The 27,500-nt window shown below is 38.6% G+C and overlaps 2 protein-coding genes across 4 annotated transcripts in view; one reads left to right on the top strand and one right to left on the bottom strand.

Moving 5' to 3' along the window:
- The window catches only part of LOC136849970 (4-galactosyl-N-acetylglucosaminide 3-alpha-L-fucosyltransferase FUT6-like), a 66,018-nt gene that overhangs the window by 18,537 nt on the left and 19,981 nt on the right, over window positions 1-27,500 (top strand). The window contains exon 1 of one of the 3 annotated variants that reach the window (XM_067123497.1): window positions 22,041-22,333. The exons of 1 other annotated variant lie outside the window; for it this stretch is intronic. The gene's annotated coding sequence lies outside the window, so the exon portion shown is untranslated. Of the gene's footprint in view, window positions 1-22,040; window positions 22,334-27,500 lie in introns of those variants that run through there. One more of the 3 variants, XM_067123500.1, reaches the window with a different exon arrangement.
- LOC136849971 (3-galactosyl-N-acetylglucosaminide 4-alpha-L-fucosyltransferase FUT3-like) lies at window positions 3,052-11,181 on the bottom strand. The gene is made up of 5 exons (XM_067123501.1): window positions 11,004-11,181; window positions 6,846-6,899; window positions 4,110-5,085; window positions 3,657-3,799; window positions 3,052-3,535 (listed from the first exon to the last, which is right to left on the bottom strand). Exons 2-5 carry the CDS (start codon window positions 6,851-6,853, stop codon window positions 3,250-3,252), a joined length of 1,413 nt encoding a protein of 470 aa, XP_066979602.1. The 5' UTR covers window positions 6,854-6,899; window positions 11,004-11,181; the 3' UTR covers window positions 3,052-3,249.

Genomic DNA, 27,500 nt, shown 5'->3' with positions numbered 1-27,500 from the left:
TACGTCATGTGGTAACTATGAACCACCTTCATTAGGTGAGGGGAAGGGGGAGGGGAGGGGAGGGACACACACAGACACGCAGGCACGCACACACACACACACACACACAGAAAGGCAGCCAAGGAAATTAACGTAATAGATAATAATAGAGTTTATCATACCAGTGTGAGTTTAGGAGTAAAGCTGTCAAACAGAATTTGTCGTTATGTAAACTTATTTGAGAGTGACGCTGTCAAACAGATCTTATCATCACGTAAGTTTAAGAGTATAATAGTATTACAGCATGTCCTGGGTGTATATATATATATATATATATATATATATATATATATATATATATATATATAGAGAGAGAGAGAGAGAGAGAGAGAGAGAGAGAGAGAGAGAGAGAGAGAGAGAGAGAGAGAGAGAGAGGATGAAAAGATAGTGCAGGATAAAAAAAGTAACTCATCTTATATATATACATATATATATATATATATATATATATATGTTTGTATATATGTGTATTTATATGTATGTATATGTGTATATGTGTATATATATGTATGTATGTATATGTATATAACTCAAGGAGGATGTACCGTAGGATTTTGGCTGAGAGAGTAGAACACATGGCAACAGGACTGATGTAGGAAGGACAGTTTGAGTTCAGACAAGGAAGGGTTGTGCGTGGATCAAGTTTTTGTCATGAACCAGTTTGGTGAGAAATTTGCAAGCAAAATACGAAAAAAGTAATAATAAGGTTTTCCGATCGAAGTAAAGTGTGCGTGTGTGTAGTGTGTGTGAGAGAGAGAGAGAGAGAGAGAGAGAGAGAGAGAGAGAGAGAGAGAGAGAGAGAGAGAGAGAGAGAGAATATGTAGGCAGGAGAGTGGCTGGTTAGGTGTAAAAATGAGGCTGGGACAAGCGCATGGATTGAAGCAAAGGGAAACTAGATAGAGATGGAAAGTTGTAAGATAAAAAAGATTTATCATGAATGTAGTGTCGAATGGATGATATTTGTAGATAGTTAAGATTGGAGGTAGTGAAGAGAAATGCAAGAGACTAGTTAAAGAGTTTGAAAGTTGTTTGCAAGAGAGCTGAGAGTAAATGTAAGCGAGAGCAAGGTTTTGAGGGTGAATGGAGACCTGGTATGGATTGTGAGATATGGTGATCCACAGAACGGGTGATGCAAGAAAGGCAGAGTATTTTGAGATGGTTTGGTCATGTGGGAAAAATGGAAGATGATGGGCTGGTGAAAAAACAGTATCGTTCAGAAGTTTTAGGGAGAAGGATAGGATGTCTGAGAAATGTTGGGTGGATAGATGGGATGAAAAAGGTTTTGAAAAGGAAGGTCCTTCGCTGATGATTGAGGGTGAGGCAGAGATTAGGAAGAGTGAATGAACGTTTTTAAGAAGAGCAGCAGCTCTGTGTACCTCACGCGGTGCACTGTCGGCAATACTTGAAATTCTTTGCAGCTTCCCTTTGTCCCCTAGCTGCAACCCTTTTCATTCATTTTACTGTACCTCCTTTTATATTCTTTCTTCCATCCTACTTTCCACATTCTTCTAACAATTGCTTCATAGTGCAGCTGCGAGGTTTTCCTCCTGTTACACCTTTCAACCCTTTTACTCTCAATTTCCCTTTCACCACTGAATGACCTCATAGGTCCCAGTGCTTGGTCTTAGTCCTAAATTCTATATTCCAAGAAGAGCAGTCTTGGTGGGATGATAATCGAATAAAAAAAGTTAAGTAGACCTTAGTTTAACCAGACCACTGAGCTGATTAACAGCTCTCCTAGGGCTGGCACGAAGGATTAGACTTATTTTACGTGGCTAAGAACCAGTTGGTTACCTAGCAACGGGACCTACAGCTTATTGTGGAATCCGAACCACATTATACCGAGAAATGAATTTCTGTCACCAGAAATAAATTCCTCCAATTCTTCACTGGCCGGAAGGAGACTCGAACTCGGGCCTAGCAGAGTGCTAGCCGAGAACTTTAATCGAGCAGGTAGGTACAAAGGACAGTTTGCAAGGATCCAGTTTTTGGGTGAGTTGGTCATCTTAGTTTTCCAGACCACTGAGTTAACAGCTCTCTAGGGGCTGGCCCGAAGGATTAGACTTATTTTTACGTGGTATCACTGGTTCTCGGGATCAAAATCTGTGGAACAGAAACTATACCGAGAAAGGATTTTGCCACCAGAAATAAATTCCTTTAATTCATCAATGGCCTTTCGAACTCGGGCCTAGCAGAGTGAAAATCTAAGTCAGGTAGGTGCAAAGGATCCAGTTTGCAATTTCGAGTTCGAGTTTAGTTGTGGGTGAGTGGTCATGTACCAGCCAGGGGATCATGTTCTCATCAAAATTTTAGGATTTGTGTTATATTTTACCAAATATGGGTAGTTGTCTCATTGGTATCCAGTAAGACTCACAGTCTTCTATGAAAATTTTTGTTTATATATATATATCATCATTCTTTGTCAATGTTCTGTGGAATATATGACATGTTCATTTGGAAGCTTGAATTTCAAGTCAGTGGCTCCTGTGGGCTTGTTTCATATGAATAGGCTTCATCTTCTGAATAATATTCTTTGTCATCTGTAATGCTTTTTCAGTGTTGCTGCAGAACTTCTGACTGTTCTATTTTGTTCTTTGTTATCTGTAATGCTTGGTCAGTGTTGCTGTAGAACTTCTGACTGTTCTATTTTGTTCTTTGTTATCTGTAATTATTGGTCAGTGTTGGTGTAGAACTTCTGAATGTTCTATTTTGTTCTTTGTTATCTGTAATGCTTTGTCAGTGTTGCTGTAAAGTTATGACATTTCCATTTTGTTTTTTACCATCTGCAGTGCTTTGTCAGTAACAAACAGTTAGGATTCATGACATTTCACTCTGTAGTATGTCAGTTGCATTTCTGTGTTCATGGACAAATTTAGGGGAACAGCCCACATTACTTGTTCTATTTTAGCTCATGACTAGTTCCTCAGGGATGCTTATTTGTCCTAAGAGTTCTATTTTGGAATAATGTTCAAGTATGTGAATGAGGTTGTCAGAGGTTTTCAATACAGCATGTACGCCATTGGATTATTTATGATTCTGATAACAAATCTACCATAATTCACAGTGCATAGTTAACTCACAAACTTCATTTTGGAAATACCCGAACTTAGTGTAAATTTTCACAATACTTAATTATGCATTGCAAATTTATGAGGAAATTGACAAAATGTTAGGTACAGTGATGGCAATCACTAAGTGTTCAGAGTCATGCTAGTTGGAATTAAAATACCGGTTTTTCCTCAGTTCACTTCTGTCCATAGTCACAGGGATTCTCTCATCCGGACTTCGTGTGGCAGGGTAGCACTGAGTGTCCTCGTTCACGGTGAGTTCCATGTGATTGTAAACCTTGGGTGTTGGATCGTTGTAGTTGAGGGCCTCACACACGCGGCAGTAATGGTACGAATGGGAACCGTGATTGCCATGTTCATTCAGTACCTTGAAGTGCGAGCGCCAAGCGTGGTACTCCATGAATGCAGCCCTGTTGTATTCAAGGTACCTGTTGGTAGACGTCGTTGTTAGTCCGATAGCCATTTTGTTGAAGCACACCCTTGGTGCGCACAGTGTTACTAGATCATTTGTGTGTCAAACTAAATCGGAACGGTGGGCAGTTTCCTTACATGAGGTATTTAGCCAGATGATAGGGAGACTGGAATTCATCCACGTGGATGAAAGAATTGGGAGGAAGGAACTTCCGATAGTCTTCTATTTTCGCTCCCATCACGACGGGAATGGCCCCCTTCTGGAAAGACTGCCACCACACCTGGGGAGTGATTTGAGCCATGAAGCAAATGAATCCACTTAATGCATACGCAGTGTTTGGGAGTATTCACGAGACACAAAGAGCAACCCTTGTAAAGTAGCAGAACTAGCAGTAATGGTAACAGTAACTGAGAATGTTAAAGAAGAATAAGATAATATTGACATGTAAGTTATTGCTGATAGCAATAACAATGACTAAAATAGTTTATTATTTAAAATGTTTTATTGTTAGGGGTTTTCATTCAAATGTACATAGGGTGGATATAAAGGTCTTAGGTTTTAGGCATTGTAGGCATCTGGGGGAAACTAACCTTTTCAGTGATGTATTCCTTGCAGTTGGAGTTTTCGAAGGCTAAGAAGAACTTGTATTCATGTAGCAAGACACAGTCTCGGTTGTGATGACCTCGACACCACTTCGTTTTAAAACAAGGGCCATATATGTCGATATCTATGTACTGCTGAAGTTGGTTTGCATACTCAGCTCGATTGTTTTTTGCATCGCAGTTTGACATCATAGAAGCTGCCAGTTTTGTCTTGATGTTAAAATAATCCACCTTTTCATACTTAGAAGTCTCTTTGTCCGTCATTCTGACAGTTCTTCCAAATGGCATGGGAACATCACTGTTCATTCTGTAGCTCATTGACCAATTGAAGATTCCATTATAGTGCGAAAAATCCTTGTCTTCTGCAAAATAGAGGGTGTGGTAGGGGCTTTCTTCTGTTAACCAGATCCATCGCTGATTGAAGTTAGCTCGACGTGGATATGTCGATGCTTTTTTCGTTCTGTGCAGATGGAAGATGATAGCATCTGCCTTCCTAGAGTAAAAATTCTTGGTGACAAGTTTACAGTTTTTAACTGAACAGAGCCGAAAAGGGTCTAGCTTCTCTTCACCAAACTCTCTTATAAACTTTTCCTCATCGCCTTCAGTTTGTTTCCAAGCTAGGATGATGAAATTCCTCTTTTGCTCACTTCCAACATCTTCTTCCAGGTACAGCCTCCTGCCCAGCACAGACAGACTTCTTATTTCCCGCTGTGTAAAGTTACGCCAGTTCTTAGTGTAGGGTGAATTCCTTGGGTAAATGATAGAATGATTTGCAGTTTCTAGAAGGGTGGGCCAAGTTCGATTCTCTGGTGTTGGTGGAATCACAAGGAACTTCTTCCAGATCAGAAGTGTCGCAGTATGAAAGTTCTCGAGAAAATAGACAAGGAAAATGACCAGAAACATGAGAACACCATACATGAGCTTCCTTGATCGCACTGGCCACCAGTTCCACTCGGATGTCAATCTGAAAGAATCCAGTAGCAATCATATTTCTCTATGCAAATCATCTATCAGCCGTTTCCTTTATAGGTAGTAGCTCCAGAGAACGCACAGTACAGTAACCATTGCCACATTCATCACTTATCTGGGAGGTATAGGGTTGACACATAAACAAAACTAGTGAGAGACAGCTATGAAATTCTCTACAAGTAAGATTGTCAGTAAATCCAAATACAGTTTACCTCAGTTAGGAAGAGACTTAGCAATAGATTAGTAGGCAAAAGATGTCAAGGACAAAACAAATTTTAGAGTTTAGTAAACCTACAGTTTGAGGCCTAGATGGCAATTCCAAGCTGTTTGTCTTAAAAGTATGGCCCTAATGATGAAAGGTAATTTAAGAATGCAATTCAAAGTGACTACATGGCAATGCCTATATCACAGTACAGTTCTGTATTTTGTAAAGTGTATATTTCTTTGTTGCTTTGAATGTGTTGCTTATCAGTACTTCATCATTTTAAGTAGCAGAATTGCCTCTGATGTTAAAGATGAATCATTTGATGAATGGCACTTGACTCAAATCTGTCGTTTTACCATCTATGGCCTATTGTTATCGCAGGCGGAAGTTAGTAACGTCCAGAAATCTTCATTTTTCCTTTGTTCCTTATATCATTTTAGTTAGTGGGTGTTACTTCTTCCGTCTGTGTGCCACAAAATCAAGGTGTTTACTGCTGTAATAGTTTCCTTGACAGATGTGATGCATAGATTGTCTTGATTTATATATGTATTTATTTTTTAAGCTGACTTATCCACGAAAGGTTAGGAGCCTCTGTAAACTGCAATGACTGTTGAGTTGATTTACAAAACCTAAGCAGTCAAGCTAAGCAACGGGACACTTTCGGCCTCTCAGCGCTCAAGACAGTGAACAGGGGGAGTTGGGCAGAGTGGTTGGACAGGAAGTAAGAGGAACAGAAAATAAAGGAGTTGAAGTACAAGGGTCTAGAGGTGGAACTGGGAGAATACCCCTCTGTTACACTAAGAATACTGGTAATAGTACAAGGGTCTAGAGGTGGAACTGGGAGAATACCCCTCTGTTACACTGAGAATGCTGGTAATAGTACAAGGGTCTAGAGGTGGAACTGGGAGAATACCCCTCTGTTACACTAAGAATGCTGGTAATAGTACAAGGGTCTAGGGGTGGAACTGGGAGAATACCCCTCTGTTACACTGAGAATACTGGTAATAGTACAAGGGTCTAGAGGTGGAACTGGGAGAATACCCCTCTGTTACACTGAGAATACTGGTAATAGTATAAGGGTCTAGAGGTGGAACTGGGAGAATACCCCTCTGTTACACTGAGAATACTGGTAATAGTACAAGGGTCTAGGGGTGGAACTGGGAGAATACCCCTCTGTTACACTGAGAATACTGGTAATAGTATAAGGGTCTAGAGGTGGAACTGGGAGAATACCCCTCTGTTACACTGAGAATACTGGTAATAGTACAAGGGTCTAGGGGTGGAACTGGGAGAATACCCCTCTGTTACACTAAGAATACTGGTAATAATAATAGATTAACACGATTACCTTAAAGAAAGGCACGGTTTAAAACTACAAATTAATTCCTGTTCCTGTAGGCTACAAGTGTCCATAATAGTGTACAGAAGATTCTATTCAGTGTTCTTTGCACATTCCAGGGTGAAGAGAGAGAGAGAGAGAGAGAGAGAGAGAGAGAGAGAGAGAGAGAGAGAGAGAGAGAGAGAGAGAGAGAGAGAGAGTTAAGACTCACGACTTCATCTTGTATTGAAGACAGGATCAAACACTAGCACCTCGTATTGTCAGTCTGAAAAAAAAGAACAGCGTCACATATTATTCTGAAAAGAACTTTAGAGGAGTTCTATACAATATATGTAGCATATTCCTTTCTCTCATTTCTTTTTGCCACTATTGAAGATTAATACGAGTTTTGGATTCCCGAGGTACCCTCAGCCCTACCAGATTCGGTTAAGGATCCCAGTCACTTATGCACACACACAAACACATATATAAATAATATTATATATATATATTTATATTTATATTATATATATGTATGTAAGTATGTTTGTATATGAATTTTTTCAACATACACCGTGCCTTTTTATATTCACAAACATTAGGATACAAATTACATTCATATCACATATATTTCAACCCCTGAGTAACATAACCGGGGGCGGGGGGGCGGGATTATAAGCGAAGGGCAATTTGTCACCAGGGAGACATGAACTCCCAACTCTCTCGTACATATGACTGTGGAATTCGGGTTTTTAGTTTTCTGTAAAAGAAAACTATTGTGCCGGCTTTGTCTGTCCGTCCGCACTTTTTCTGTCCGCCCTCAGATCATTAAAACTACTGAGGCTAGAGGGCTGCAGATTGGTACGTTGATCATCCACCCTCCAATCATCAAACATACCAAATGGCAGACCCTCTAGCCTCAGTCGTTTTTATTTTATTTAAAGTTAATAGTTAGCCATAATCTTGCGTCTGGCAACGCAACAACACAGGCCAACACGGCCGACTGAGTGTTGCACGGGCCGCGGGTCGTACAGCATTATACAGAGACCGAAAGATAGATCGATTTTCGGTGGCCTTGGTTATACGCTGTTCGGAAAACTCCATTTTACTTGTTGTGGCTAGATACCAGCGCACCTCCACCATGTTAGTTGTTGTAGGGAGGGAAAGTTTAACCCGTGGCACCGTCAGGTTCTGTAAAGCACTTCTGGCGTTTAAGGAAGTCTCAGACTCAGAAGGGCTCTGACACTTCTCAGGCCTTTTTGGCTCCCCTTCCAGCGTCAGCCCTAGAGAAGGGGGTGGGGGCAAAGATAAGAAGGGAGGGAGTCACTGAAAGTAGCAATAAACCTCCCATCCCCGCCTCTGCTACCACAGGTTGAGGGGTTGCATATCATGCCATTCTATAGGCTGCGTGGCAACGATACATGTATATATATATATATATATGATGATTATTATCACTTTTGTACGTGATTCATTTATCGCACATTACCACAGGTGAAAAATAAGAAACGGGGTGTAGGTCCTGACCGGTTTCGACTTTATTTCCAAGCCATTGACGAAGGACTGATACAGAGTGTGAGAAGTCACAAATATATATACTACAAGAACAGTACTGACGAACATACACAACCGTTAGAGGCTCCATATCCCCACTCAGGCCGGTGTCGAGGTAGGGGTGGCCTTTAAAACTCATTTGGCTAAAAATCACAATAGACTCTCAGGGGACATTGCTGATAAACAGACCATACCCCACCTCAGATCCACACCTGACAGGTGTCATGGAGGCGGAGTTTGGAAACTCATTAACATTACTACCCTCGTACTGTGTTTACAAATATGATAATCCTATTTTCATATATCTCTACTGCCTACCTTAAAGTTTAAACAATTTACAAATTTCTTTTGATATTAAAGGATCAAGTTTATACATCCCTTGACTGATATTCATATTATGGTTGTAACTTTCTTTTATGAAGCTAGATTCAATGATGTTCCTTTCCAGTGCATTATTAGAATATACAATCCTTTTGCCCCTTCCCAGTTGATAGCATGATTGTTCTCACTAACATGTACAAATATACCACTGTTCCTTGTGCATATCTCACACATTTCTTATGTTGTTCAATTCTTTTTCCAGTGCTTTCCCGGTTTGGCCAATATAAAAGTTGTCACAAGACTTACACGGAATTTTATATACACACCCTTTTAATATTGTCTGGGAGTTCTTGATAAGTACATTTTTCATTGTTGTATTGTTCTTAAATGCGACATTAACACCAAAATTCTTAAGAAGATGAGGAATATCTTTCATACTATTATTATAAGGCAGAACAAGCAAATTTTTTGTGTTGTAAGGTTCTTTCTGGTTTTGATACATAGTCTTTTTGCCCTTCAAATGCACTGTTTAATATTGTCTGGGGAGTTCTTGATAAGTACATTTTTCATTGTTGTATTGTTCTTAAATGCGACATTAACACCAAAATTCTTAAGAAGATGAGGGATATCTTTCATACTGTTATTATAAGGCAGAACAAGCAAATTTTTTGTGTTGTAAGATTCTTTCTGGTTTTGATACATAGTCTTTTTTGCCGCTTCAAATGCACTGTTTAATATTGTCTGGGAGTTCTTGATAAGTACATTTTTCATTGTTGTATTGTTCTTAAATGCGACATTAACACCAAAATTCTTAAGAAGATGAGGATATCTTTCATACTGTTATTATAAGGCAGAACAAGCAAATTTTTGTGTTGTAAGATTCTTTCTGGTTTTGATACATAGTCTTTTTGCCGCTTCAAATGCACTGTTTAATATTGTCTGGGAGTTCTTGATAAGTACATTTTTCATTGTTGTATTGTTCTTAAATGCGACATTAACACCAAAATTCTTAAGAAGATGAGGGATATCTTTCATACTGTTATTATAAGGCAGAACAAGCAAATTTTTTGTGTTGTAAGATTCTTTCTGGTTTTGATACATAGTCTTTTTTGCCGCTTCAAATGCACTGTTTAATATTGTCTGGGAGTTCTTGATAAGTACATTTTTCATTGTTGTATTGTTCTTAAATGCGACATTAACACCAAAATTCTTAAGAAGATGAGGGATATCTTTCATACTGTTATTATAAGGCAGAACAAGCAAATTTTTTGTGTTGTAAGATTCTTTCTGGTTTTGATACATAGTCTTTTTTGCCGCTTCAAATGCACTGTTTAATATTGTCTGGGGAGTTCTTGATAAGTACATTTTTCATTGTTGTATTGTTCTTAAATGCGACATTAACACCAAAATTCTTAAGAAGATGAGGGATATCTTTCATACTATTATTATAAGGCAGAACAAGCAAATTTTTTGTGTTGTAAGGTTCTTTCTGGTTTTGATACATAGTCTTTTTTGCCGTGTAAGTCTTGTGACAACTTTTATATTGGCCAAACCGGGAAAGCACTGGAAAAAAGAATTGAACAACATAAGAAATGTGTGAGATATGCACAAGGGAACAGTGGTATATTTGTACATGTTAGTGAGAACAATCATGCTATCAACTGGGAAGGGGCAAAAAGGATTGTATATTCTAATAATGCACTGGAAAGGAACATCATTGAATCTAGCTTCATAAAAGAAAGTTACAACCATAATATGAATATCAGTCAAGGGATGTATAAACTTGATCCTTTAATATCAAAAGAAATTTGTAAATTGTTTAAACTTTAAGGTAGGCAGTAGAGATATATGAAAATAGGATTATCATATTTGTAAACACAGTACGAGGGTAGTAATGTTAATGAGTTTCCAAACTCCGCCTCCATGACACCTGTCAGGTGTGGATCTGAGGTGGGGTATGGTCTGTTTATCAGCAATGTCCCCTGAGAGTCTATTGTGATTTTTAGCCAAATGAGTTTTAAAGGCCACCCCTACCTCGACACCGGCCTGAGTGGGGATATGGAGCCTCTAACGGTTGTGTATGTTCGTCAGTACTGTTCTTGTAGTATATATATTTGTGACTTCTCACACTCTGTATCAGTCCTTCGTCAATGGCTTGGAAATAAAGTCGAAAACCGGTCAGGACCTACACCCCGTTTCTTATTTTTCACCTGTGGTAATGTGTGATATATATATATATATATATATATATATATATATATATATATATATATATATATATATATATGTATATATATGTATACACAATGTGTGTTTATGTGTGTATTATTTAATATCCCACCTAAAGGGAGAACTCTAGACTTGATCTGTTTACACGCCTGTATATGAAATTAATGACTACCAAAACAGTTCGCACACACATAAATAAACCAGTTATTGTAAGTCTCTTTGTTTTGGTTCCGATTTCTTGGCAGCGGGAAAATCCTTAACGAAAGCACCCCGTCTCCAGGCTTACTTGGATTTAACGACGCTTGGAATTCATCAATAACCAGAGGGTTCATTACGAGGGAAAAACACAGTGTTGCCCCATTCACAGCAGTGCTGGCAAAGTCACAGTTGTTTATCGTGAAGAGAGAGAAACAGACAGCTGTTGCCACTGCCACAGTTGAACTAGCTAGAGTTGCTGCAGTAGACAAGAGTCCAGAGCTATGTTTTCTATCGCGGGATTTTTTCTGGTTCTTACTGGACATTGTTCTGTTGATAAAACAATGACGTGCACCTGTTGTTATCAAAATTTATGACTTGGATTTTGAAAGGATCGTGCTTGTAATTCTGGTGCAGTTCGAAGCTGTTCGCCAGTGATTCTCAAACTGGGTGCCGTGGGAACCCTGGGGTGCCACAGACAGTGCCTCGGGGTGCCGCAAGGTTGTCATGAATTTTGTCTTGGCTAGATAATCTCAATGAACATTTGTAAAAAAAAAAAAGTTTGAAGAAGTCTTCATATTATTATAAGCGTGTCTACTCTAATATATTAACATATATAACATATATACAGTACGGTGTACTGATCTTAGCTTGAATATGGATAATATTCAAACCAAAGAAGAAGTTGATTGATGCGATATGGTGGGATGGTGAAGAAGGGGTACCACGGTAATGATTGCATTAATTAGGGTGAAATCACAAAAAAAATTATTGAGAACCCCTGGTGTATCACCGGCACACATATGCTCGCTCAAACTGTTATGTCCGCAGCCACTTTGGTATCTCGTGGCTTATCATTTCCCATTGCTGCTCACACCTGTATCCCCTCCCCCAGTTGCCAGATGGAACAGTCAGTCTGAATTTAACTGTATCTTTTGGACGATCTCGCGTAGCTTCGTTGCCACCTGTCAAGCAACCTTTTCCCACAGACACACCGTGGAAATTGAATGTCTTGTGACTGGTGGGTTTCTTCCATAGGTAAGCTTTGGTATTCTCTTTCCTCTCTCTGTTTCCTCTTCTTTATCAGGCTCCAGGGAAAAGAAGGTCAATCCACGGGATGTGCAAAATTTGTGGCTATCTGCGCATCCTGGATTATGACGTCGCTACCTACCTCCCGAGCTTGTTGACCCTAGGGCAGGATACTGACTCCTCGTTTGTTTACAAAGTATGCTGGTGGTTAGTAGGAAAACGTTTGTTTTCATTAAATCAGTAGGCCTTATATTTCACCGTAGTGGCACTGTTGTCATTTAACAGACTGCTAAAATACTATGAAGTGTACGGTCGTTCATCGAATAAGAAAGAATGACGCGATAATGTTTGTTTTCCCTGCTTCCCAAAGAACGCAGAATGTCCTTCTTCATACTGTCTCGAGGTCTGAATGGGCGGAGTGCCCCAGGACTTGACTTGACAGCCTAAATTCTTAAAATCTATCAATAGTACATGTGACATTTTCATTCATTCTTTGTCATATGCAGTGCTTTGTCAGTGTTGCAGTAGAACTTATGACATTTGTATTTTGTTCTTTGCCATCTGCAGTGCTTACACTCTGCACTGTGTCAATTGCAGTTCTGTGTCAGTGGACAGGGTTAGAGAAACCACGCAAATTACATGTTCTAGTTCAGGTTACGGCTCGTTTCTGTTGGTTGCTCATTTTCGTAATAATTCTGTTTTGGAATAACTTTCAAGTATATGAATGTTCACAGAGGTTTTTGATACAGCATGTGTACCATGTACATTGTGTATGATTTTGATAACAAACCTACCTAATGTAAAAATACACTTACAAAGGGTAAATTTTCAAAATACATACATTTAGATTCTAGATTGCAAAGTTGAGAGAAACCGACAAATTATTAGGTATGCTGATGGCAAAAACTTAGTGTTCAGAGTCAGGCTATTTACAAGCCAGTATGTTTGGTAATCAAGAATGTAAAATGGGGTTTTTTCCAGTTCTTTTACTGTACCTCCTTTCATATTCCCTTTCTTCCATCTGACTTAGCCTCCCAAGTCTTCTAACAACTGTTTCAATGTGCAACTGCGAGGTTTTCCTCCTGTTACATCTTTAGAACCTTCTTGCTGTCAATTTCCGTTTCAGCGCTGAATGACCTCACAGGTCCCAGTGCTTGGCCTTTGGCCTAAATTCTGTATCCCTTCCTGATAGAGCTCGAGACTTTCTTCTGGGTCGATAGCACTGAAGTTTCCTGCATCACTGATTAGCAGGTGTGGTTCCATATGATTATAAACCTTAGATACTGGAGGGCCTCAGGGTGCTAGATTGCTGTATTTGAGGGCCTCAGGGTGCTGGATTGCTGTATTTGAGGGCCTCAGGGTGCTGGATTGCTGTAGTTGAGGGCCTCAGGGTGCTGGATTGCTGTAGTTGAGGGCCTCAGGGTGCTGGATTGCTGTAGTTGAGGGCCTCAGGATGCTGGACTGCTGTAGTTGAGGGCCTCACAAAACCAGCAAGTAATGGCAGGAGTTGGAACTTTCATAGCCACGTTCATTCAGTACTTTGAAGTGTGAGCGCCAGTCGTGGTATGCCATGAATTCCTATCTCTTCTATTCAAGATGCTTATAGGCAGAGGTCATCGTTTAGTTTTAAGGTCATTTTTGTTATAAGGTCGTTTTGAGGGCCTCAGTGTGCTGGATTGCTGCTACTAGAATGGTTCTTGATTTTTCAGTGCCAGGGTGCTGGATTGCCCTTGATCATCTCAGGGTGCTTTTCTATTTGAGGGTCTCCCATCCAATATAAATATAACACAGACATATGAAAAGTGCTGGATTAGTGATACAAACCTCAGGGTGCTGGCTATCAGTTGAGGGCCTCAGGGTACCCCATTGGTTCAAAGTTTCATACCCCTTGCTATAGTTAAGGGCCCCAGGTTAAGAACCACTGAACTAGATCATTTCTACTTATAAGGGCAAAGTGACTGAAGCCCCTGGCCACTCGTTCAGTCTGCCAGACCTTCTTGGATGTTGACCTGAAAGACTCCAGTGGCAATTATATTTATACATGTCTGTTAGCCATTTCCTTTTTAGGGAGTGGCTCCAGATAACGCGATAACACACAAACAGAAATCATTGCACCATTTGCCACTTGACTGGGAGTTATAGGTTGTTATATTTATATATATATATATATACGCGATAACATACAAACATAAATCATACCATATATATGGGAGTTATAGGATTGATATATATACATACAAAACTAATGTGACACAGCTATGAAATTCTCTAGAAGGAATATGATTAGCAAATCCAAATATACCTCAGTCAAAATGAGTCATCTTGGTGAATAAAAATATGATTAACATCCCCCTTTAGGAGAGGAGTTAGCAATAGATAAGTTAGCAAAAGGTAACAAAGACAAAAACAGTTGTGGAGTTGAATAAATCTAACAATTTAAGGCTCTGGTGACATTCTAATCAGTTTGTCTTGAAAGTGTGGCCCTAATGGTAGGAAATGATTTAAGAATGCAATCCAAAGGGGGTTCCCATGACTATTTGCCAGTGCCTGTATCACATCTGTATTTTGTAAAGTGTATATTTCCATGTTGGTTGGTTTGATTTGTTGCTTACCAGTACTTCATCATGTCAAATAACAGAATTGCCTCTGATGTTACAAGTGTATCATTTGATGAATGGAACTTGGCTCAGATCTGTCATTTTACCACCTGTGGCTTATTGTTATTTCGCCTGGAAGTTAGTGACATTCAGAAATCATCTTTCGTTTCTTCGTTGTGCCCTGTAGCTAGTGAGTCTGCTTGTGTGCTGCAATGTCAAGCTGTCCCCTTCCTGAGTAATTTCTGTGATAGATGTGGATGCATGGCTTGTTGCAATTTGTTTAGTTTATTTATTTATTTTTTAAGCTGGCTTATCTACAAAAGAGAAAGAGCCTATGTAACCTGTAATGACTGTATTTTGATTAATTATGCAGCAAAACTTTACTTTACTTGCGCGGCCTGATTCCTGCCAGTCGTCGACTGGGGACAGGTTCCTCATACCTAAGTAGACATAACCTTTCCTATAATGCCAGGTCCTGACCTAACCAGATCTTACCTACCTAACGTAACTTAGGGCGATGTGCCCTGACCTGGTGGGGGCGGGGGTCAACCCCCCAAAAAGGCGGTAACCTGTCCCAGTCGACAGCTGGCGGGAATCAGGCCGTGCAATTAAAGTAAAGTTTTACCAGTTGCACAGCCTAGGGTGTCAAGCCAAGTACTGGAGCACTTTCGGCCATTTAGTGCTTAGGACAGTGCAAAGGGGGAGTTGGAGTGGTTGGACAGCAAAATACAGAGGTCCAGAAATGAAAGGAAATGGGGTCAAAGGATCCAGAGGTAGAACTGTGAGAATACCCCTCAGTTGCACCAAGGAGTAACAGTTGCAGGTGTTGCACAGGAAGGTTGAAGAAAGGAAGCAGAATGGAGGTCAAGTAAATGGCTAAAATGTGGGTGTAGCTAGTTGCCGAAGAGATGCTGCAAACAACCTTCAGTAATGCCTAAAGTGCCCTATGTGAGGTGCAGTGATGTCACTGCCCTCCTTGCAGGGATTTTGACTAAACTTTTGCCATTTTCAGCTGTACTGTACTGTACTTTACATATGCCTGGTTTTATTGATCTTCTTCATAACATCAAATTCACTCTAGGAAAAGAGTCCCAAAACTCGCTTGCTTTCCTCCTGGACAGGCCCCAAATTTTTGACAAGGACTGTCAAGACCATTTTTACAGCTCCTGTTTCTAGAATTTCTATATCTACTTTACTTCACAGGGCTCTTAGGCTTACCTCTAGTTGGGCCGCCTTTCATGACGAAATCACGTTCCTAACCAACAGCTGTTTCCCACTTGTTATATTCCAAAGATCCCTCAATAAGTTGCTCAGTCTTAAGATGAATAATCTGCCTATAGTTCGTACGGTCCGCAGATTACGTCTGTATGCAAAATTCCCCTTCCTACATGATAATAAATTCAGGAGAAAATGTTTTAGCCTATTTTATAGGGAATTACCAGTGTTGAATCCGAAGCTAATCCTGAAGAACCCACGAACTATTGGATCCTTATTCCATTCTAAGGATGGAGTGGGTCCCCTGTTTGTATCAAATGTGATCTATAAGTATACCTGTCCTAGATGTAGTCTGGACACCAGGAAAGTTAAGTATACCTTAGTTTAACCAGACCACTGAGCTGATTAACAGCTCTCCTAGGGCTGGCCCAAAGGGTTAGATTTATTTTACTTGGCTAAGAACCAATTGGTTACCTAGCAACGGGACCTACAGCTTATTGTGGAATCCTCTAATTCTTCATTGGCCGGTCGGAGAATCGAACGCAGGTCCAGCAAAGTTCCAGCCGAGAACGATACCGACCCATCCAATGAGGAACTAGGGATGCACCAGGAGACTACTAAGAGTTCGAATTTGCTCTCATCAGGGCTTAGCTACAGAACTGGAAGCAAATTATCGAACCCAAATCAGTCTAACATCAGGAATCATGCTAAAATGTGTAAAACTCATATAGACGCCAACTTCTTTAAAACTGTGGGAAAGGCGCGATAAGTGAGGAGGAACTAGCCACTTTGGAATCCATAATGATCAAACTGGCCATTCCAACACTCAACATTAATCATCGTCTACACAGCTGTTTATTGCTAAATGCTTTTATTTTTATTTTTTTTTACCTCATGTGTCTTTTTTCATTTATGCTGTCCTTTACGTCAGTCTGGCCTTCACTACCAATAGGGATGGGTGTTCTATGCTCCTTTGCTGTTATTTGTCTTCCCCTTTTTGTTCTTTTTTGTTCTCTGTTCTGCCTAAGATATAAGTAAGGTGAGAAATAAATTTTGTACATACATTTCACATCACATATACAAGTATTTATTCTTTTTAACCGCCTTTTCAGCCTTGAAAATGCATCAAGCGATGTGAAACGTCGGCTCTTGAATAAATGTACGCAATTAGAACGCCTTTCCGTGAACTCTTGATCGCGTATCATCCGATCTGCTGCTCCTGACTTCTGATATACATAATTATATATATATACATATAATTTATATATATATATATATATATATATATATATATATAATTTATTTATATATATATATATATATATATATATATATATATATATATATATATATATATGAATGTCTTTTACTGTAATACAACAGTATAATATAAAGATAAAAGGTCCATAAAACACTATTTGAACCTTGCAACCATATATTTCGAGCACTTCCTTCTGTGCCCCTGTTCATTGGTAAAATAGTATTTTTTATATATACACTATATATATTTATATATAGTATATATATATATATATATATATATATATATATATATATATATATATATATATATATATATATATATATATATATATATATATATATAGAGAGAGAGAACTGCTTCGAGTGTGGATACTGAACTAGTTGATTGTTGTCCAAGACAGGTGTTACTTCCCACAGGTGTCCAGAGAGTGATCAAAGACCTGATCGGTTCTTACTGGATATCGTTCTGTTGTTAACAGGAGCCTTCTGCACCTGTTGTTTGCCTGTTGTTACAAACGAGGTCCTAGTAACCGGATCGGTAGCCGGATTTCTGCCTGAATTCATTGCGGGGTTTTGGAAGAGCAGAGAATGCAATTGGTGCACTGTAGCCATTTTAGCCATTATTCTTTTCAGCGTCCCCTAGCTGCAACCTCTTTCATTCCTTTCACTGTACCTCCGTTCATATTCTCTTTCTTCCATCTGACTTTCCACCTTCCCCAACAATTGTTTCATGGTGCAACTGCGAGGTTGTTTTCCTCCTGTTACACCTTTCAGACCGCCTTACTGTCAGTTTCCCTTTCAGCGCTGAATGATCTCTTAGGTCCCAGTATTTGGCCTTTGTCCTAAGTTCTATATGCTATTGGAAGAGAATAATGGTGGAGATATAAATGAAGTTTGAAGGTGTACGCTTACACACACACATACACATATATATCGAGAGAGAGAGAGAGAGAGAGAGAGAGAGAGAGAGAGAGAGAGAGAGAGAGAGAGAGAGAGAGAGAGAGAGAGAGAAATGTCATATCCTGTCACTCAAGGACAAAGAACACTTCACAGATAGGGGTTCAGGGCTCTTTCTCAGATAAGGCGAGATGTGCGTACATAAATGTACATCGTAAATGTGTAATGTTTAGGTATTCATGCAAATAGACTGATAATAATGAAAAAGCAAACGTTTATTCAGTTACTAGACTCACTAATGTATGTAGAAGTACATATATCTTTAAAAAAAATTGTTCGATATGACTCAAAATACATGTTTGTCATTTTTAAAAATTTCTATCTATATTTTACGATACTTCAGTTTTAGTTTTCTGTGAAAGAAAGCTATTGTGCCTGCTTTGTCTGTCCGTCCGAACTTTATTCTGCCCGCACTTTTTCTGTCCGCAATTTTCCTGTCCGCCCTCGGATCTTAAAAACTACTGGGGCTAGAGGGCTGAAAATTGGTATGTTGATCATCCAGCGTCCAGTCATCAAACATACCAAATTGCAGCCCTCTAGCCTCAGTAGTGTTCATTTTATTTAAGGTTAAAGTTAGCCATGCTCGTGCTTCGGGTAACGATATAGGCTAGGCCACCACCGGCCCGTGGTTAAAGTTTCATTGGCCGCGGCCCATACTGATTATACCGAGACCAGCGAAAGATGAATCTATTTTCGGCGGCCGAAGAAACTTACTTGTTTTCTGTTAACACCTATGTCCTACTGTAACTAGTATAACAAAATAAGAACTTTGAATCAAATCAGAAGGCTATTCTCATGAATAACCGGGGATAATAACACCATAAAACCAAATAAAAAGGAAAAAACATCAAATATTCCCGGGGGAATATAATATCAAACTAAACCAGCGTTATAATGATAACGGGACGACATCGCAGCAGCTGTAAACAGGACAATAATAACACGCATACATTAATTTCCAGCTGAAGTCTGGCCATAACCGCTCAATGTCGGTTCAGTGAAGTCTCATTAAATAAACGGATGACTCCCTTTCTCACACCTGATCCCATGCAATGACCCTGGTGTCACAAGTATGATTATGAAATGATACGTATGTGTGTGTGTGTGTGTGTATGTAGTGTTCCAGGATAACTCTGAAACACATTGAGCAATGTCAACCAAACTTGGTATACATATGACTCACTATCTAGAAAAGAATACTGTGGGGGTAAGACATCACTACACCAAAGGGCACCAAAAGGGGTTGGGGGTAGGAAGGGTTTCCCTGTCGGAATCGTATTTATACCAAATGCCTGTCGTTTATAGGTCTAACGCAGTCTGCTGAAGCGGAATCGTGTTTTACTATATAAAGATATACCGTTTATAGGTCTAGCGTAGACTGCTGAGTCGGAATCATGTTTTACTAGATATGCCGTTTATAGGTCTAGTGTAAGGTTACTAAGTCTGACTCGCAGTTGTACTATGTATATCTGCAGTTAATAGGTTGTGTAGGCTGCTGAGTCGGAATCGTATTTTACTATAAACATATGCCTTGACAGGTCTAGTATAGGCTACTAAGTCTGAATCGCAGTTGTACCATACAGTATACATAATATCTGCCGCTTATGGGTCTATTGTAGGCTACTGAGTCTGCGTTGCACCCTCTGATTGGACAAGGAAAAGTAAAGTATAGAGATAGTGTGAATTAGTCTTTAAAAAAAGAGGGACGTAAACGTTGGAGAAAACTGGTTTAAAACAAAACAGCAAAGTCATCTGAATACAGTATTTCAGCAGGATGCCGAGATGCCTCATACTCCTATCTGCTTCACAAAACAGGAAAGGTCTTGATAAAGCTGGGAGCAAAGTTTTATAGTAATATCGTGTTTACATATTTATTAGATCTATCTTGGAGCATGAAAATTATAGTGCTCGTCGATTGGGAAACAGGAAATTATGTAGAATTTGATAAATTACATTTGACGGGATAAAATGAAACGCAAGAATACTACCTTAGGAAAGGTAGGCCTATATCACACTGGAAGTAAATGAAACTGACATTCACTTGTCTTATAGTTATTGTCACTTTACTCATTTTGTATCGTAGTGTCAGATTAAGTTATTTAGTTGCGTTCAGGAAATTTGTCAAGTAGCCTTATTGCACTAGTAATTGAAATAATGAGAAAGGTTTGTAAAAAAAAAAAAAAAAAAAACTTCCCTTTTTAGACTGAGAAACTGTTCAGGAAAAGTGGCGATGTTTCCTTCATTGCAACAACAGCAATGGGGTTTATTTTTAAATACGTGAATGGCACATTACCTACAAATCAAAGCACACAAATTTCAAATACGGGAAACAATGGCCAATGTGATGACTGTTATGAAATCGAGTATATTTATATTTATATATTCTGGGTGTGCACAGAAAAATATATAGATTATATATTTTGATGATAATGTAAAAATACAAAAATGGTGATTTCTCCGTTAATATGTTTTTCTCTGACAATGCATATCTAGTCAAGTATAATAGGAGTTGTATACTTTCATTTTAATGTTTTGCACAAATATCATGAACTTTGTAAACTGGAAAATTATCTGCTTTTAAATAAGAGATAAGAGTAAGACCGTCTAAGAAGTTAATCCAAAAGTTCAAATATGAGTCAGCGGTGACCGAGAATAAAGTCACAGGAAAAAAAAGTCAGAAAAAAGTCACAATTTTGGCCAGGAAAAATTGTCAGGAAAAAGTTAACGTTAATTTTCAGTTTTTTTGTTTATGTTTTTCAGTAATCCCCAACTGTAATATTAATGTGACTTTTTTTACTGTGACTTATTTTCTTGTGACTTTTTCACTGACTTTTTTTACCCGGATTCGATTCAGCTCCCTGATTAGGAAATAGGCTATGTGATGTACGTGTGTGAGTCTACTGCAGTCAGTTCAAAGATTGATTGGCTATTAGGGATGTTATGTCAATTTTTTCTTTATTTTCTGTATATGAAATTATAAAGACCAACAACCAACAAAATAAGTACTGTAATTAATTTCATGAAATGTTAAATTTTCAGTCTCTGAGCGGATTCCGTTGCTAGCTAGGAAGTCCTTACAACTCATGAGGCAACACTTACTTAGGTCTATAAGTATTAAAAAAAAAAGAGAACATAGTTTAAAGGAAACTAATCATAAAGGATGCTCCACGCATTCCTGGTTACGGAATCGCGTACACCATTATTTGTTTATTTTTTTTTATCCAACCAAAATTACGCTGGAAGCAGTCAGGAAGTAGTGCTACTGGTGGTTAGTCTAATTGATATCTGGGATTGATGATGCTTACATCACGTAACCGCCCTAGTTGGAGTTCTGCTCATTTGATTTCAACACAAAGGCTCTCTCTCTCTCTCTCTCTCTCTCTCTCTCTCTCTCTCTCTCTCTCTCTCTCTCTCTCTCTCTCTCTAGGTGCGTGTGTGTATATCTTTGTTTCTTGCTGCCCTTAGTTAATGAGTAAATTATCTTATTTGATATTGATCTGTGTGTGAGAGAGAGAGAGAGAGAATAATGTTTTCATCGGGAAAAGTTGCTTGTTGTCAGGGATTTGTTGCTAACTTGCCTTTATTTTCATTGTAGTACTTTTCACATGCAGTCTTACATCGTTGATTTGAGGTATGAAAGGGTTTTGTTATTGAAATCATTAAGTCACTAAATAAAGCGAAAGCAGAGCATGTCATATTCACTTACAGAATTATACCTGACCTCGTACTACATCTGTTGATCAACATTAATCAACGGTTGCTGAAGAAGAAGAATGCTGACTCATCCAGCCCGTTCTAAATGGCAGTTGATTAAAACTACTTTTATTAGACTGCCGTTTATAAATTAGTCGAACAAACGTTCTATTAGAGACGTTTTTACCAATGAGAACATAATAAAATGATAAAAGTTGAGAAACGGCAAAGGTACCGAACAGGCCCCTCACCCTTTCTCAGGGATGCCCTCCCCCCCAACCACCTACCGGTAGGCTTTGCCAACAACGCGCGTCGCACCGTAGATTGCATTCTAAAAAATAAAACTAGAAATAAACTTCAAATCCCTCAGAGATGACGTGATAAGAAATAAGTAAGGAGTAAAGACGTGTCGTGAATTTTAAAATGGCGTAATTTATAAGCAAAGCGTCGTATTGCAGTACGTTCTTTTTCCCCGCCCCATTGATGTTGCCGACGACTGTAAGACAGTCCGCTATTGAGGGTTCGCAGTGTTAGTTGATATCGGGTGATGGTGTTTCTGGTGTCGACGATCTCTCTCCTGCGCAAGATCATTTTCTAAATTTTATATCTGACGCCGCATTTTATTCTGTTCGTGGGATAAGACGGAACGATGCGTTAGCTCTTAAAGGTGAGTTATGCCGTGGCGGTGAATGCATGCAAATGAGGCGACGGGGAAGGCGAAAATAACCATTGCTTGGAAAAGAGGGGAGATGCACAGCCACGGCTTTTAAAGAAGATATGTTGTCATGTTTAATGTGTACGAGTCGGGATAAACACTGGGGAATTTTTACCTTTTTTTGGCTTTTTCTTTGTGGTGGACGGGGATGGGTTGGTTTCAGAATGATGATTCACCTGTGTACTGTTTATTTTGTCCAGAAATTCGACAATGTATATACAAAATGTAAGGTATAATACTCTAGCTAGGTCGTGTTTCACCAGTGAACCTCATCCCTAGGATTTTTTGCTTCGGTTGAAATAAGCCTCTTCGAATTATCAGGCGTGTTTCTTTTGCGTTTGTTTGAGTGTCAGGTGAAGCGTGAGGTGGTGTGTTTATACATATAACATTTAACGTGACCAGCGGAATTGTGTAGTCATCGTGAGGTTTTGAATCTGCTTGGAAAAAGGTCACTGTTTTTTCAAGCCTATTGAGCGTAGTTCACGATATATATATATATATATATATATATATATATATATATATATATATATATATATATATATATATATTTATATATATATATATATATATATATATATATATATACATATATATATTATATATATATACATTTATATATATATATTATATACATACATATATATTTATATATATATATATATATATATATATATATATATATATATATATATATATATATATATATATATATATATATATATATATATATATATATGGGGTGCATCACTATTGTGATCGAAAATAATTACTAAAAAAAGCCACAATAATGTATTGAACTATTTTTCCAGATACAAAAAAATGCAAAAAAGGATCAAAACAAGGGAGCTTTGGTTTTTTGTATCTGAAAAATACAGTTCATCTATTACATTATTGTGGCTTTTTTACTCAATACATTATATATATATATATATATATATATATATATATATATATATATAAATATAAATGTTATATTATACATAAATATAAATGTTATATAATACACATATATATATATATATATATATATATATATATATATATATATACAGGTCCATGTATATGCATAAATGTATATAGGCTGTGTTTATAATTGTGATAAATTCATTCCTTGGATAACACGTAGCCCCTACAATTTTCCGACTGTTTCTTGGTTATTATCGAAGATGCAGACCACTACTTGTAGTTTCCCTAATCCCAGGGTGGATATTACAATATGGGAAAAATGTATGGTTCAAAAATGCAGTCACGCAAAAAAAAAAAAAAATGAGATGGCCTTTGTTATTACAGCCATACACCATAACCCAACCTCATTAACTAAACTAGGATTATAGGTCATACCTGCCTGGTTAGTGGGTGGGGGGAATTTAGGCTTCTCCGCTCTCGACCCCCTTTGAGCTTACCCGAAAATTGTGGGAGGGATATTTTCAAGGTCGCATGCTCCTGACGCAGCTCGGTGCTGTGGCCTGTGTCCTGTCTGCCCGGTTATTTATTTTGCAATCAAAATTGAACTCGCAGCACCAGTTGCATAACCAGGACATTATTGATAGACTTAACAAGGCGACTTATGCAATAAGCATCCCCGTAGGGTGTTAGTGCCGTCAATGCGCCGTACGCTGTGCACTGTAGGCATTACTTAAGGTAGATCCTCTTTGGGCGAGTCGGTAGAGTTGTCGGCTAGCACTCGCTAGGCCCGAGTTCGAGTCTCCGGCCGGCTAATGAAGAATTAGAGGAATTTAATTCTGGTGATAGAAATTCATTTCTCGCTATAATGTGGTTCGGATTCCACAATAACCTGTAGGTCCCGTTGCTAGGTAACCAGTTGGTTCTTTGCCACGTAAAATAAGTCTAATCCTTCGGGCCAGCCCTAGGAGAGCTGTTAATCAGCTCAGTGGTCTGGTAAATCTAAGGTATACTTAACTTACTACATAAGGATCTTTGCTGTGTTCCTTTGGCACCAAGCAGGCAACCCTCTTTCACTCGCTTAACTGTACCTCAGTTCATATCCTTTTTCTTCCATCTTACTTTCCACCCTCTCCTAACAAATGTTTCATCGTGCAACTGCGAATATTTCCTCCTGTTACACCTTAGAAACCTTTTTGCTCACAATTTCTCTTTCAGCACTGAATGACCTCATAGGTCCCAGCGCATAGCATTAGGTCTAAATTTTATATTCGAATTCCAATAAGCGCAAATGGTCTATAACTTGAACACTTTCTTAAAATTTTCTGAGCGTGAATGAACAATCGACGCTCTCAAGACCTAACCACTTTCAAAATGGGATTACTAACTGACCAGCCAAAGTTCACTGCTTGAATTTGAAGAATACACCACAGAAATGAGGTAATATCAAACTAATATATCTTGATATTATTACGTGAAAAGAGCTGCAAACTACTTCCAAGCATTTTTAGAATTGTTCAGTGTGGAAATCTGCTGTGTGTGAGATAACGTGCACTTGTGTTCAAGTGATGTACTTGGACGTTGCTATTTATTTGCGCAAACCACGCGGACAGTGGCCATGGTGATTGACGTGTTGTCAACATTGGGTTCCTACTGCCAGCATGACCGATCTCGTGTGGGAAACACTAAAGATTTGAAAACAAAGAAATTTTGGTTTAACCGCGGTATTTCAAAATAACAGTGCAGTGGAGTGGTAGTTATTTAATAATGAGTAAGACAGACGCAGTGCTATATATTATATATATATATATATATATATATATATATATATATATATATATATATATATAATATATACATACATACATACATACATACATACTGTAGTTTGAATAATTTATGAAAATAGTGGGAAGAGCAGTTCTTGTACTGAATCTTGAATAGTATGTATGTATATAATATTTATAATCTATTGTTTTATTATTTGGTATGAGTGCACGTCTTTGAAAAGATGAAGAAAAATAGCAGCCATATTTATAAATAGCAAGCTATTACCTAGCTTATAAATGAAAGAACACTTGTGCACGCACAAGATTATGCGCGCCATTCCAGTGTAACAAAACGTGAAGATTAATGTATTCTCACGCAGATAAAGCCATTACATTACCTTCCTCGTGAGCTGTACCAATATAGGCCTATTTGAAACTGAATACATTATCACATATGATTTTTTTTCTAACTCCACTTCCGGTTATATGGCCTTTATATTTAAAATGAGAAAGCTCGTTTTCTGCCACAGAGGTTTGTCTGAGCGTTTTAGGGACACTTAACCAGATTAACCGAATTCCTGTGTGTGTGTTCACTTTAGCCAAAGCAGTGGAGTGGATGCAGTGAGTCAGCACTCAGCAAGTGGCCGGTAGCAACCAGTAGTGAGAATAGCAAAGGGGAAGAAACTGCATTACTACCCCGGAGGTGTAGGCCTATACTCTTTGGAAACGGAAGTGTCCTGATATAACTACTCACGGCAAAATATGCCTTAATATCAACCCGTAATTTTTCATATCTTTGCTATCACATTAATGCGGGTTTCTTATCTTTCCGCCCTTATATTTGCGTGCTTCTGATTTTGTATAGAGCATGTGGTAATGTATGTTCCAGCGTGCCTGTTTAAATGTATTTGGTGTGCGCTTGTTATTGCGTGCATGTATGCAAGTGGCACCGTATGTCTCTGAGCATGTCGTAGATATGGGTGTATAATCATTGTTTGTGTGTATGTTTGTTAGTGTAGGCACGAATATAGTTCCTGAGTGCACCAACCCAGCCATCTCCCCTCGGCACCAAAATATGATGCCGGGCGATTTCCACAGCGTTGAGGCCTTGGCTGCTAGACTAAGCTCAGTGCATTCTCTCTCTCTCTCTCTCTCTCTCTCTCTCTCTCTCTCTCTCTCTCTCTCTCTCTCTCTCTCTCTCAAGCAGAGCTGTGTGTGGTGTCGCAAAGGGAATTTGGCAGGCAGAGAAAAACCGGTATACCCTGGGCTTTGGAGACGGAGTGGACGGCGAGGGCGCGGATCATAAGAACAGCATCACTTAATGAGAAAGTGGCTCAAATGGCGTTTTATAATTCAGAACGGGAGCATTTGCTCAACCATCTGAAAGTGAAGTGGCAATCGTATTATGAGAGGGGAGTGGTTCGTGATAGTTACAGATTTAGGATGATTATTTATTCTGCTGTAGGTCTAAGAAAGGAGGTGAGATCTGACCGCCTTGGTCTAAGAGTATGATTTAGCGGTTATGTATAATGATGATGGGAGTTAATTACATAATTATTGAAGAATGAGGTAATTGTCTGGTAAATACATTACATCGGTGATTATTCATAGGATTTTGGCATGTGTTTGTGTGTGTGTATATATATATATATATATATATATATATATATATATATATATATATATATATATATATATATATATATATATATATTATATACACACAGTATATATGTTTGTGTGTGTATTTCGACAGTCGTTTCAGCAGCAGATTTGGAATTCACTGTTTAGAGAAACAGAGGCACGGTAGAATTTTAAACGGAATTAACCTTGAGGGCTCCGTCCCACTCGTATAATCATGATTTAAGTCATGTTTACACTCCACATGCCTTTGAAAAGCCTTGAGACATGAGTAAGCAATTTGTATCGTAATAACTCATACGTATACGTAAGTTTAATTCTTAAGACCTTTTGATAAATGGAATTCAGTAAGAACAAAATCAGGTAGCGAAACTAGTGCATGCCGATAACACATTTGCATGCAAAATGCCGCCAGTGTGGACAAGCGCCCCCCCTCGTATCCCAGGGTCAGCAATTGCTTGTTTCAAGTTATGGCAGGTTTAAGACCGGAAGCGAGAGAGAGAGAGAGAAAGTGTACACGTATGCATGTCTAATAACATGTGTAATGGAATACTTTATAATATTGAAAGAAATGGAACTTGCTGGAGAGAGAGAGAGAGAGAGAGAGAGAGAGAGAGAGAGAGAGAGAGAGAGAGAGAGAGAGAGAGTGCACACGTATACATGTCTAATAACATGTGTAATTGAATACTTATAATATTGAAAGAAATGGAACTTACTGGAGAGAGAGAGAGAGAGAGAGAGAGAGAGTGTACACGTATGCATGTCTAATAACATGTGTAATTGAATACTTATAATATTGAAAG

The sequence above is a fragment of the Macrobrachium rosenbergii genome, chromosome 21, assembly GCF_040412425.1.
Source record: "Macrobrachium rosenbergii isolate ZJJX-2024 chromosome 21, ASM4041242v1, whole genome shotgun sequence".
In the NCBI taxonomy this organism is placed as follows: Eukaryota; Metazoa; Arthropoda; class Malacostraca; order Decapoda; family Palaemonidae; genus Macrobrachium; species Macrobrachium rosenbergii.
The sequence above is the reverse complement of the archived record's forward strand: the minus strand, read 5'-3'. Positions and strand labels throughout refer to the sequence as shown.

Bases quoted from the DNA above. Each gene is read 5' to 3' on its own strand.
- LOC136849971 (XM_067123501.1), bottom strand. The intron at 3,800-4,109 runs GTTAGTTTCCCC...ATCACTCCCCAG, and splicing joins AGGAATACATCACTGAAAAG to GTGTGGTGGCAGTCTTTCCA. The intron at 3,536-3,656 runs GTAAGGAAACTG...GTCTACCAACAG, and splicing joins CATCTGGCTAAATACCTCAT to GTACCTTGAATACAACAGGG.